Genomic DNA, 14,804 nt, shown 5'->3' on the forward strand with positions numbered 1-14,804 from the left:
AGCTTGCTCTTCATGCTTTTCTAAGTTAAACTATTGCTGTTTCATGGCATGTAACGAGCGACTCGGAGAGACGGATGGCTGAATGACATCCTCTTCGCTGAGGGACTGACCGCTGTGATGCAAGTCTGAAGAAGAAGACAGACACCTCCACATCTGCTCGCAGGTTGTCATTATGGCAGCAGACTAGGAGTGCGTGCCAGACTTAGCGGGGGCCCCCGCATGGAGGTAACATGGCCAACAAGATGATTAGCTCCCAAAGTTTATTTTTGTCTTCTTAGATCTAAACTTCTCTTTCCTTATTTCTAGTTCAATACTGACCCCCGTGCTCTCTGCATAGTTTCTCGCCCCCCCCCCCTCTCTCTCTCTGTATGAAGCTCTTCAGGTCTAGACCGCCTTTAAGATGGCACGTGGTATTCCTGTAAAAAACTGACTCTGTGTTTGTTCTGATAAGTTGCTCCACACCACGGAGTGGCTAATAGGCTCTTTGACAGGTCTCACGTTTCATTCATCCCTATAGTGTACAGACACCAAGAAACTGGAGCCGTGGAATTACTCAAGCTTGTCAGCTTTACCGTGGAGGAGGATGACGTGGAGGTGTTGAAGGGGCGCCCTGCAGGAGGGCGCTAGGGAGGCACCTTGTCATGTAGTCAATAAATGATCCCATTATTTCTAAGAGAATGCGTCGAGGAATTGTGAATAGACATACTGCACCAGACAGGAACAAGATGAGACCTAATAATGTTGAGATGGTTCGAGTCTACAGCCAGGCAAGACAAGTAGCTGTTTGTTTCAAGGTCTTAGGGCTTAGGGTTTCCACAATGATAAGTTGACATACAAGAAACAGAATAAAAAAAGAATACACCAAACACAGAAAAAACAGACACAATAAAACAAAATTGAAAACTATAATAAAAAAAAAATGTGATAAGTGTACTGTAATCAGGGCCGGTCTTAGGCCACTGCAACCTATGCAAAGACGAATTTTTTTTTTAATACAAAATCTTAATTTTCACTTATTATCGTTATCAGAACCCAAATTAGGCCCCGCGCAATCCATTCGCATAGGGCCCAGCAACCTGTAGGACCGGCCCTGACTGTAATCCAGTGGAAAAAAGGGACTAGGTGTACGCATTAAGTTCGTAGTTAGTCCAAGCTGATAAATTGTACTCATATATAGCTTGTACACATTGAGGTTTCTCAATTAAAACTATAAAACAGGAACTTAATAGGAAATTCTAATTCCCAATGATCATGCATTTTCAATACATATGTCTATAAAAAAAAGTTTTTACTTTTTTTTTTTTTTTTTTACATGTTTCGGATGTTCCTTCAGAGCCCAAGTTAATGTTCTTCCAAATGCAAACCTCTCGCAGGATGTCTGGGATGGCAGCGGGCAGGGAACTCGGGACCATCGAGACAAACGAACAACAGTCCAGCGCGCATATCGCACAACCAGGCAGTCATATCCAAGCAATTGGCATACATAGTATTAAAAAGAAAATTGCACGCTTTCATAAGATCAAAGCAGACTGTGCACACACAAACATATATTTGATATTTTAAACAATTCTTACATACTACATGAATTGATGACATGGAAGACATACCCAATGTAAAGTAGTATATTAATAATAATAAGGCTAGTCTTCGAGGCCGAAGGTTAGTGAGGAATGCAGTATTTCCCGTGGCTGCGCAGTCCCAGCCGTGACCTACATATTTTGCCACACCCAGGGCAAGCACAACCATTGTCCGCAGGCGATCGATTTAGATTTTTTTTTCGCCATCTGCGTTTGCCCTCGGCAGCAAAAGTAGTATATAATATAAAAATAAAAGACTTTGGTGTGTCTTGGTTTAAATATGATGAATCTTTTGTGCAAAAGACAAACTTGATTTTTAAAAGCAGAAGAACGCAAGAAGCCGCTACCCCTGGAATCAAGACTATAGTTCAAGCATAATAAAGGCGACTGTATCATACAATTTTTGGTAGCACTTTTAGTTTTCAAACTCTAATCGAACAGAAGAAGGCCTCAACAATAACAAGACGCTATAAGGCTATTTACATGTGAACTATTGAAAGTCAGCAGAAGTGAAAGAGCTAGGTCAGCTGTGTTAGTAGTGATAACTTCAACAATTTGTTTGTCGGACACCAGAGCATGTACTAAAACAAAACAGACCAACACATTGTCCATAAGATGAAATTTATGTCTACTAGTAGGCCGGTGGCCGAGTGGTTAAACGCTTGGCATCCAAACTTGGGTCCTGGGTTCGAATCTCGGTGAAGACTGGTGCCCAAGTTTAGTAAGGAAAGTAAAGGCAGTTGGTCATTGTGCTGGCTACTTGACTCCCTGTTCATTAACCGTTGGTCAAACAAATGACCTTAACATCGAAAGTCTGAAAAGGGGTACTTTACTCTTTTTGTTTTAGTAAGCAGACTTACTGGTAGACAGGATACGTTTTCATGAGAACGTCATCAAATTAGTGCTAAAGGGTGACCGGCTGTTTTTATCCGCCATATTAGTGGGCAGGGCAGAAAAAAGCTGAACTTTTGACTTTAACGGTAAGTCAAGGTCAACACCAATGACACCCTCACCCAATTTTACTCTACAAAACATTTCGTCGCTGACTGTAGGTCCCAAAACCTTTTAGTAGTTTAAGTTGAACTTTACTGACCTTTCTTCCGGCCTCGTTATTATGAAGGTTCATCATCATTCTGGCCAACTCTCGTGAATGCCTCGGGTGGTTCCTCTCTGTCTCACGAGCGTCAACAAAGGCTTTGGCGAATCTGTACCCGTACTCAATATTGTCTCCGCAGCCGCCCCATATCCAATCCCTGTGAAGATCTTTCGGCCTCCGCGCCCGGCTACATCCACAGCTGGCCAGATCACCTTCTCGACAGCTGCGACTCACCGCGTGAACGACACCTGCTGATGAAATGGCGTGAGTGAAGGCCGCTTCTCGGCTAGCTGCAAGAGAAGAACATAAAGCAAGTTATGACAACAGACTAACATTGTGCTACATTGTGATCTTCATTGTTACATTGCCCAACTGGATGTCACATGTTCTAAGGTTTGTTTAGTCCATAACTAAGTCTGCCAACTGGATGTCACATGTTCAATGGTTTGTTTAGTCCAGTGATGCCCAACATAAATCGAACTGCGGGCCATTTTAATTTCCTAACTGGTGTCGCGGGCCACATAAACGAAACTGTACAATAAAAGGAAATGAAATTAACCTTTGACTATTTGATTAGAAACCTTACATTCATTAATGGGATATTATAATACTTTTTTTTTAAGCGCCAGAAAATGGCTTCATTACTCTATTAAATATATGAGCAACAATGTAACAAGCAATAACATCGACTCATTTTCTTGTCTCTTTTTTTGGTAAATATTCTCATCGATCCTCCAATCTCTAGACGTAGTTTAACAATATTTTTATCCACGGCTCAAATCAAGGAATGCCTTCAAATTTGTTTAATTTGCCGTTAATGTGTTGTTCTTTAAAAAAAAAACAGCTACAATTTCTTTAGAAATCAAATATGTTGGCTTATTATCATGTTCCACAAAAAAAGTAAAAGTCCTATCACTTTTTCTGGTAGATTCTACATTAAGAATCGCATTTCATAGACGCATAAATGTTAAAGGTCATGGTACCAATCAATCGGAAAAACATTGATGGACCTAACGTAGGTAGAGAGACATTTTTAACCTTTTTTTTTGGGGGGGGGGGGGGGAGGGGGGAGGGGTTGGGGGGGGCTAGCAGATTTTTTACTCTTTGTGCCGACGTTTCGGCGGGCCGGATGAAACTAAGTCGCGGGTCGGATCTGGCCCGCGGGCCGTATTTTGGGCATCACTGGTCTAGTCCATAACTAAGTCTACCAACTGGATGTCAAATGTTCTCTGGTTTGTTTAGTCCATAATTAAGGCTACCAACTGGATGTCACATGTTCTATGGTTTACCAACTGCCTACTTTCTATTATACTTCTAGACTGACACTAACGATATCGACTGTGGCAACAAGATCTGCGCACTTTGAAACAGGCATTCTTTGGTAAAAGTTGTCTTGTAATAAATGAACATAGCACTGCCATAAAGAGAACAGCACAAGAGAACTGTGAATACAGGGTTTACTTAGTATGAATAGAAGTCATCTACCCTTTTAAAACACTTGAGCCATACAAATTGAAACTTAAATCTACAACAAGAAAATATTTTTAGAATACTTTAAAAAAAGCAAAGCTTATATTAACAGTCCTATAATTAAATATGTAATAGACTAACAATTTAAAGAAAAGCATTTTTAAAAATAATACATGTTTTGTTTTTTTTTTAAAGCAACGACCTGAATTCGAACTTAAGGGTTAAAGCCTTCTTAGAATTCTCAAGCCAACGCGTAACCACTTTGCTAGCGAAGAGTCTTTTAACTTGGAAGACTATATAGTTATCTATTGTTTCTATTTCATGTTTGTGTTCACTAAGCCTTAGACGGTAGCTTAATATAATGGGGACTAATTCAACTTATACCAACATTCAGTCAAATATTATTTCTTTCCCTTGTTTGAGATATCAAACAAAATAATTTATTACCAATAGTTAATTAAATGATTGGTTAATTTTTTTGTTTTTTTTTTTGTTTATTGATTCTTGTTTTTTTCAAGGTTAAAGAAATAATTGAGCACAGCTTCCTCCGAGATTGGATGTCGGAAAAATAACTTGCACAAACTTTTGGTAAGACGGACAGACAGACAGACAGAGTGAGTTGATATAAGCTTCGAAATAAAAACATGGTTAATGTGAAGTGGACACGAAATGCTAATTTAAATGTATTTTATTATCTACAAAATCAAAGTATGAAGTGCTGGGGAAACAAGGAAAGCAGTTACAAGAATTACAAGAGGGCATAGTTTTTTTTTTTTTTTGTAAAATGTTATTATAATCTTGTATTATAAGTTAAGATGTTTAGGGCAAATGAAGCCGGGTGAATTTCTTATGAAAAATTCGAAGCTTCAACCAAACAACCTTCCAGTGAAATCCAAAAATGACAACAATTAAACAATACATTGAAATGCGCTTAATCCTTTTGGTTTTGGCAATGTGTCGCTCTGCCCTTTAAAGCTTAGTATTCACTCTCAATGTCAGCCAGCCAAAGGAAAAGGAAACCTCAACAATACCTAATCATCTTCACTTACTTCACAAAGCATGCCCCCCCCCCCCCAGACCATCTGATGTACCATTAAATATACATACATGTAAACCTAGAGAGGTACAAACGAACTCTCCTGCTCTCTAAACAGAACTATGATGTGAAGCTGAAACACAAAGATAAGGCCAAATACATTTATCAGATTTCCGTCTCTCCCAGAGTGCTGTGGTCAAGTTCTAGAGATTCTACCTTTTAGAAGTGAAGATTACCTAGGTAAAGAGAGATTCTAGGAAGAGCGGTATATTAGGCGCTCTGTTTGTTTGCATTCAAAACAAAAACTTGTTTCAGTTTTTCTATGAAGTGTTTGCTAGAGGATTGCGTTGATATGACTGTTACTGAATTTCTATTTTAAAAAGAAAACAATTTCTAGCACCACAGACTTCTCAAAGTTTGGACCTGCTTTAAATCAGAGTATGCCAGTTCAAGAATGTCTGCACTTTTTAGTTGTAATAAATTCGATCTGGATTAAGTTCTTGAGTTTTACAACTTCTCCACGTCCAGCACGATTTGGTATGTAATGTAATCATTGACAGATTCAATAGAAATATGAACCTTAAAATGATGTGACATGACCCTAGAGTTAGCGTGCTACAGCCTGTTTGTCCCAAAACAGCCGGTTTGGGCGTTTTAAATTGAGATTGGCCATTCCTAACGGTTACGGTGGTGACCAAACCATATCTGCTGATATTTTAGGCGAGAGAAAAATTCTACTAAAAATATGACAACATTCTATGAACTAGATTACGCATTCCCCGAGTAAAAAATATACATTATAATGGTGACATTTCATGGTGTACATTTCATATTTCATGGGTGACATTGCGTATTTCATGGGTGAAATTACATATGATGATTGTTGAAGCCCTATTGCAATAATGTAATGAACACTGTTGGTTAAAGTCTCGTGATTTCTGCAGTGTTTCAATTCAATTCATTCAATTTTTTTTTTTTTTGTAAAATGATGTCATAATGGAATAAGATTTTCTAGTGTGAGATAACTCCACAGATGAAATCCTGTCTGGCGGATGATCCTGCATGAAGCAGTTATCTACCTTTTTGTCCTTCAACACGAAGTGGAGGGCTAACAGCCGCAGCGATAACGAGGACAGCGCATGGACGTGTCAGCATTGACGATGACCAGGTGCCGGCAATCGATCCTTGGATATGAGGACACTAAAGGTCAGTGATAGCTTCTGTTTCTGGTCCATATATCGACCGACGTGTCATCTCCCCATGTCTCAAAACAATAGCCAAATTTGGAAGAAATGATTTGAAATTGTAGTCCTGTCTGAGCTGACCCGTTACGATAATATAGTAGAAGATTTAAACATAGGCTGAAATCACTTGGTATTTCCACAGCTCATAAGACTGCATGTGAAAGCAAGAGTAACAAAGAGGCCATATTATGGAGTCAGTCATTGTGCTTGATGGGTATTAACGAAGCTAAATCGATCGCATTGGGAAACCTGACCATGTCTAAAAACAACATTAAATGTTTGTAATAGAGCACTCAGACTGCTTGCTCTAGTTGAAGATATCATACAACCTAGCTTAAAGCTAACAACTGGGCTGGGATATCATATCCACATATACATCAAATTTGGTATTGGATTCTAAGTTAAAACTGTGCTATTTAACTAAAATGCTTAAATTTTTTACTATGTCGCGGTATGTTTTCTGTTCATGCATTGAGGTATCGCACAAGGAAGTGTCTTGAGTTCAAAAAAGTAAATTTAAATGACACGTTCAATTAATTGAGAACATAGAGTCAAATTTTTGCATTCAGCAAACGCATTCGATAAAGTTAAGATATATATATATATATATATATATATATATATAGATAGATAGATAGATAGATAGATAGATAGATAGATACATAGATAGATAGATACATAGATACATAGATAGATAGATACATAGATACATAGATAGATAGACAGACAGATAAATATATATGAGAGAGATGAGAGAGAGAGAGAGTGCTTAGAATTTAAGAAAAACCCCGAACACTTCAGACACTTGTCAATTAGTATATAACATGCGCGAAATGTTGCTGAGTATATTATTATTAAACTTTTGAATGAATAATGCCTACACACGGATATACCCGAAGTTGTCTTTTCAAGATAAATATGTTCAGGTTATCTGACCAAATTCAAATTTATTTTTTTTCTTACTTTGAACAAATATAACGGTCAAGCTAGAGGTATCTCAGTGTGGCTGACCTATTAATTCTTTTCCTAACGATATACAGCAACTAATTTCTAGGACAATCGTGTGTATCGTTTTCGAGATCCGTGCCCAGGTTTTTCCACCCACCCGTCCAAATGGTTTCGGTTATAGTAAAGTTTAGAGTTGAATAGAGGTATTGTACGAATATCAAGAAATATTAAATGAAATGTATTTAAATTATGCCCGACCTAAGCAACAACACTATTAAGGAACGGATAAGCATGGCATAAGTCAAATCGATGAAGTGAAATATAGATTCACAATATTCAAATCTTGTCAACATGTTTCAAAAAGTTGAAGTTAAAACGAGTTCTGAAAAAGTGCAAACTCTACAAATAGCAACCAAAATTCAAAGAGAACATTCGAATCGAGTGCTGGAATACCCGCTGAAAACATGTTCAAAATAGCCCCTTTTAATTTTAAGATGATTATATTTTGAATATACCATCAAGAAAAACATTCAAGTACCATTTCTTTCCCTTGTTCGATACCAAAACAAAGTAATTCAATACCAATAGTTAATTAGTGAATTGTTTAATTAAATTTAATGATTCTTGTTTTAGCAGGTACAATAAATAATTGTGCAAAGTTTCAATTCGATCCGAGATTGGGTATGCGAGAAATAAAATGAACAAACTTTTTACCAGACAGACAGAAAGAGTGAGCTGACATAAGCTTTATAATAATAACCATCAAACCAACGTTTTCAAGATGTGGTTAATTAGGATTTTTTTTTCGCAATATACATAAACTGTCAAAGTTCTTAGAAAATTTTCAAAGTAGCTGTCCTGTGTCCAGTTTTAATGCTTTTTTAAAATTTTACCCATAAAAAGTTTATAAACTTAAAAGAGAATTTGTAAAATAGGGGTCTACATCAAAAGTTCCATTCCATCATATTAAAGATAATAACAGTTAATCAATCAAGTAAGATAGTAGATCTCTCTGTTAGGCAATGTGTTAAAGCGAAGACGTCCCATACGACACAACTGCACTGCCAAAAAAAAAAAAAGCCCAGAAAAGGGAGAACACTGTTCCGCCCATCCATCATTCCCGAAGTCTCCCAAACAATTGTGATCACTTGTACCATTGGACAAGTTCAGTCATTATTTTACCATCAATGTCGAAGTTGGATTGATTCACGTGGCCTGTGAGAACAAGCAGATCCTCTGTTACACGGCCAGTCATAGACGGACACACACATGTTGACTGATGCCTAGGTAATTAGCCTGAACGGTAGATGAAAGCAGTACACCAAGGAAAACCAAATTTGGCATTCCAGGACCACACATACATTTTCTAGGCCTACTGTTTTTCTGATTACCCATGTAGGTGAACATTGTGTCATGTGCGCATCAGACCTATACCTACACGATTGTTACATGAATCCAGAGTATTGGTATTGCTTAAAGGACCATCGAAAGATCTCCGAAATTGAATATCAGACAACCACTTCAGCTTATAGGCTTTCAAATTTTTATACCAGAGCTTGCCATGTCAAAGTCTTTCTTTACAAAGCTTATATCAACTCTGTCTGTCTGTCTGTCTGGTAAAAACTTTGTACACGTTATTTCACCGACCCCCAATCTCGGACCAAGCTGGAAATGTGCACGGTGATTTCTTTTCCCTGCCAACACAAGAGTCAATACAAAAAAAAAATATTAACCAATTAGTTAATTAACTATTGCGTTTGGTATCTTGAGCAAAGGGAAGAAATTGTATTTGACTGAAGTGTATAAGCTTAATTAGTCCCCTTTATAAGTCGCCGCTCTAAATTGAAACAAACAATAAATAACTATACAAACAATATAGAACTATACAATCTTCTCTAGTCATAAATACCTTATTAGAAGAGTCTTTTTAATGCTTTTTAAAAACTATGTACGGTGAAATCAACCCAGAGATTCCCCCCCCCCCTTTCAGCATTTTCCCAACTGGTCCAGATTAGTGATACAATCATAGTGTATGTATGTGTTTGCAGGTATGAAAGAGCGCTAAACAAAAACAATTGGTAAACAAATATTACTAATTTTTTAGTCTTTAGTTTTAGGTCTAGATCTATTACAAATTTCATGACATGGCTGATCCAAACTCTACTAGAGTCGGGATTCGAACTCACGTCTCCTGATAGGTAACCAAGCGGCTTTAGATTATTCAGCCACATATCGAATGTTTACAGTTCAATTAAGAACATTTACAATATGCGCAAGTTATCTCATCCCTACGATAAATATTAAAAAGAAAATTCTGATAAGATTATCGTTTTTTGAGCAAGGGAAATAACCTTAGTTTTCTTTGTATGTGAAGTCCCAGAGAGATAATAGCTTCAATTGGTTTGTAGTAATGTTGAAGGCAACCTAAGATCGCCCCACAATGGCCTGGATGCCGTCGTAAATGCCTGAAGGAATTCTTTAGATGTTCCACATTAATTGAAACTGTCTCGAGTTGATGGAGTGCAGGTCGTAAATCTTGGATCCAATGTTTGGCCCAGTCTCGACACACACACATAGACACGCAGCACTAGTGCCGATATATACTGGCGTCGTAGAGCAAAGTCTGTCTGTCTGTTTGTCTGTCTATCTATCTATCTATCTATCTATCTATCTATCTATCTATCCATCTATCTATCTATCTGTCTATCTATCTATCTATCTATCTATCTTTTTATCTGTCTATCTATCTATCTATCTATCTGTCTATCTATCTATCTATCTATCTATCTATCTTTTTATCTGTCTATCTATCTGTCTGTCTGAACGCCTGTCTGTCTATCTATCTATCTATCTATCTATCTATCTATCTATCTATCTATCTATCTATCTATCTATCTATCTGTCTGTCTATCGATCTATCTATCTATCTATCTATCTATCTATCTATCTATCTATCTGTCTATCTATCTATCTATCTATCTATCTATCTATCTGTCTGTCTATCGATCTATCTATCTATCTATCTGTCTATCGATCTATCTTTTTATCTGTCTATCTATCTATCTATCTATCTATCTATCTATCTATCTATCTATCTATCTATCTATCTATCTATCTATCTATCTGTCTATCTATCTATCTATCTATCTATCTATCTATCTATCTATCTATCTATCTATCTATCTGTCTGTCTGAACGCCTGTCTGTCTATCTATCTATCTATCTATCTATCTATCTATCTATCTATCTATCTATCTATCTATCTATCTATCTATCTATCTGTCTATCGATCTATCTATCTATCTATCTGTCTATCGATCTATCTTTTTATCTGTCTATCTATCTGTCTGTCTGAACGCCTGTCTATCTATCTATCTATCTATCTATCTATCTATCTATCTATCTATCTATCTATCTATCTGTCTGTCTGTCTGTCTGCGTGCCTGTCTGTCTGTCTATCTATCTATCTATCTATCTATCTATCTATCTATCTATCTATCTATCTATCTGTCTGTCTGTCTGTCTGTCTGTCAATCTGTCTGTCTATCTATCTATCTATCTATCTATCTATCTATCTATCTGTCTGTCTGTCTGTCTGTCTGTCTGTCTGTCAGTTGATCAAAGATTTCCTCAATTTCGGTGTATGAACTAAACATGAGAGATTAAAGAGAGTCAAGCAGACATAGGGAATCGTGAGAGCATGAAAGGAGAAAGAAGTAATGATAGCTGAAAGATTAATGAGAGAGAGAGAGAGAGAGAGAGAGAGAGAGGTACAGAAAGAAGGAGAGAAGAAAGAGAGAGAGTATGTGTATGAAAAAATGGAGAGAAAGAAAAGGCAGAGAGAAACGAGGTGATCGAAGTGTTGAGGATGTTCTTGAAGCGTCACGTGTCACCACGGTCTGAATGTCTTTCACCTAGTTCATCAGAGAACGTGTTTGTCCCGAAGTAAGAAGTTCCATGTCTGGGCAACAAGAGAAGTCTACGGGAGGTAACCTCGGGACGGTACTAGCACTAGGTAGCCCAGCTTTGGTGAGTACTTCCTTTTATAGGTACTTTTCTCTTCATTTCAATAATGTTGTAAGGTAGGTGAAGTGAAAGTGGGTCGAGTTTCTTAGCAAGGTTTGTATGTGCCACTTGTTCCAGAAGCCTTTCAGTTGGGGGACACATAGATAGATATTTTGCTTTATCTGAGAGTCGATGTCTAATCTATTGCAAACATGAAATAAAAGACTGTGATCTCTATAGAATCTAATCTATACAACATTTAGTTACGGAACAAACGCAAAACAAACGAATAAAAATAAATAAACTGTGACTATTTTATATTGTTACACATTTAATCAGGGGGCGCGGTGGCTGAGTGGTTAAGCACTGGGGTCCTGGGTTCCAATCTCGGTGAAGACTGGGATTTTGAATTTTGGGATTTTTAGAACGCCCCTGAGTCCACCCAACTCTAATGGGTACCTGACTTTAGTTGGGGAGAGTAAAGGCAGTTGGTCGTTGTGCTGGCCACACGACACCCTGCTAGTTAACCTTGGCAAAAGAAACAGATGACCTTAACATAATCTGCCCTATAGATCGCAAGGTCTGAAAGAGGAACTTTTTTTTTTTTTACACATGACAACAAAATTAAACGCAAGTGGTCTGCGGTATGTCAAAGTTTCAATTAGAGATTCACGTCGGTTATAAGCAAGTAATTTCAATGACTAACTAAAAATCTACACGTTCTGGCATGACGTGAGAGAGAGAGAGAGAGAGAGAGAGGGAGAGAGAGAGAGAGAGAGAGAGGGCACAGCTGGTGGTAATGTACAAAATTATGGCACTCAACGGCCCGTTTCGTTTATTTAGGCATTCTATGTTTCAGTTCTGCTGGTCAGTCGAGATATTGTATTTCATGGCGACGTTTGATCTGGCCCGTAACTGGCAGTAAACTCCTCCCACTAGCACTGATAAGTTTGATGGGGAAAGGTGGGTGAGGCCAGGGTGCTGGGTGAGTGGTGGGCGGGGATGTGAATGGAGAAAAGAAAGAAATAAAGAAGGAGGGTGGGTGTTGGGAGGTCGGTTCTTTGTTTACACAAGGAGAGCGATGAAGAGTAATTTCGCTTTGTCGTCTGTGAACTTCTTCACGGTTCTCATGAAGGTTGCTGAAGAGGCTGTTTATGGCTCTTCCTTGCTAACACTAAACTAACCTACAACAGTTCAACAAGCTCCAGTCCATTAGATGTCTCTCATGCATTAAGTGAAATACAAACAAGAAAAACATACAATACATTAAAAAAAAGACAATACCTCGCTCATTTATCCAACTTATAGATTGTTTTTCTCTTAATAACTAATGAATGTTAAATTATTAAAAAATGAAACATTTTTTTACCCCGCTCCTTCCCCCCCCCCCCCCCATTTTCCACTCAAGAAGGAATACTGGTTAAGCGAGTAAATAGATCTACTAATTACTACACTAATAATTAACTAGCCAGACAATACCCGTGGCCTGCGGGCCTTAGTTTGCGTATTACTAATCTAGTGGATTGGATTTATATCCATGTTAAACTCAGCTACTGTTCCTTTCAAGTTTTTCTCTTTCGCCACGAAAATAAAAGTAGTTTTGCGAAAATTGGTTTACACGTAAAGCCGAAACATCCATATCTATTACAAACGAAAGAAAGCAAGATGAATCTTCTTTATACTATAAAGTAGACAGTAAGGCGTATGTAGTATGTATGTATGTTACAAATAAAAATCAAAACCGTTTGAGCAATCTTGATAAAACTTGACATGAATGTTACTTGGGTACTAACTGGAACCGTGACGTATGTATAGTATCCCTAAAACAAACTTAAGGCCCTCAAAAAAAAGTTGACCAACTCTATGAAAGTATTATAATTTCATCGATCTAGGCCACGTTTACCATGTATAAATCGAAAGGATCTAATTTTTAAAACTACACTTTGCTCAGATTTTACTTTGACACATGAAAATACAAAATATAGTCTATTGATTTCATTATTTAATAAAATTAACCTTCAAATTTGTTTCAAAAGCATTTGTACGTAAACATGGCCTAAATCCATGAAATAGTAATACCCACATAGAGTTCGACCATACATACATACATATGTTGATGGTCTATTTTGTTGATGAGTATATATGTTAATGGTGCATGCGAGTCCATATGACACAACAACAGAATGAATAAAGAATATACTTAATAACGCAGGCTGATAACTTCAACAATTTAATAAACAATAAAAAGGGCACAGTCCTCTGTCGTCGCTAGCCTAGCGTCGTCCTCTAAGGCGTCTTGTCCGTTACTCCTCTAGTTCGTAGTCCTGCTCTTTTATTACTCGTCACATTACTTAGGAAAAACCCGATTAACATCAACTTCTACGCATCTTGTGTCATTACACATACATACATACATACATACATACATACATACATACGCCTTACGTTCTGCTATATATTATAGATATGCCTACTTCTGCATCGGAAGACATACATACATACATACATACATACGCCTTACGTTCTGCTATATATTATAGATATGCCTACTTCTGCATCGGAAGACATACATACATACATACATACGCCTTACGTTCTGCTATATATTATAGATATGCCTACTTCTGCATCGGAAGACACTTTATAGCCTAATATTCCAATGTTAGGCCTTTAGATCTAGACTGACAAGACGATGGGCAGAATAGTGCTGAACATTAATTTATTTGAACTCTTCAAGGAATGCGGAAATACCCGATGACGTGTAGTCAGTCCAAGATCAATATCTGCTGGTTTTCTAGACACATTTTAATGTATTTCTTTTGTTACTCTGAAAAGTTATAACTGTCAAGCTTTTCCATTCTGGCCAACGAGCCAGTCATTTATTTTCCTGACGATGTACATTAACTGTCAAATTTCTAGGGAAAATCGTTTGAGCTGTTTTCGAGATCCGTATTGCACCCACCCACTTCAGAAGTTTCCACAAAGTTACGAGTTGAATAGAGGATTGTAATAAAAAAGCTTCTTGACACCTGTTTCTCTGATGTTATATTTCTGTGCTTTTGTATTTCTTAGAAAAGACAATGTTGATAGTAGTATAGTATTCTTACAATGACCCTACTTTAAATAAGTTTAACGAAAGACCCACAAATCTACAGATGCTGCTTTTTGTTCCGAAAGTTGTTTCTTTTTTATTACAAGACAAACTAGTTCATATAGTCAAAGAGGCTCTAGACCAAAGTTTACCCAAATGTGTAACGCATAGCTCAAAACGTGCGCTAAATAAATAAATAAAAACAGCGAGGTTATCGCAGTGTTTTGTCGCATATGGCAGAGCTGAAGGGAGCTCATTCTATTGGAAGTTACAATTAGATCAAAGAGGAGACCAAATGTTGTTCATTGTGAAACGTCTCTCGTCTATGCATGGGTAT

General features: G+C 37.4%; 2 protein-coding genes across 8 annotated transcripts in view; both read right to left on the reverse strand.

The window, feature by feature from the left end:
• Positions 1-14,804, reverse strand: part of LOC106066212 (polynucleotide 5'-hydroxyl-kinase NOL9-like) — a 329,067-nt gene that overhangs the window by 81,579 nt on the left and 232,684 nt on the right. The gene's annotated exons all lie outside the window — the stretch shown is intronic.
• Positions 1-14,804, reverse strand: part of LOC106061915 (protein Wnt-5b-like) — a 221,903-nt gene that overhangs the window by 34,206 nt on the left and 172,893 nt on the right. For all 7 annotated transcript variants that reach the window (XR_008777586.1, XM_056027018.1, XM_056027019.1 and 4 more), the window contains one exon: positions 2,671-2,963. Coding sequence is in view for 6 of the 7 variants with exons in the window: in XM_056027018.1 (XP_055882993.1) it covers positions 2,671-2,963 (293 nt within the window). In the remaining variant the exon portion in view is untranslated. The remainder of the gene's footprint in view (positions 1-2,670; positions 2,964-14,804) is intronic.

This window comes from Biomphalaria glabrata, chromosome 4 (assembly GCF_947242115.1).
Source record: "Biomphalaria glabrata chromosome 4, xgBioGlab47.1, whole genome shotgun sequence".
NCBI lineage: Eukaryota > Metazoa > Mollusca > Gastropoda > Planorbidae > Biomphalaria > Biomphalaria glabrata.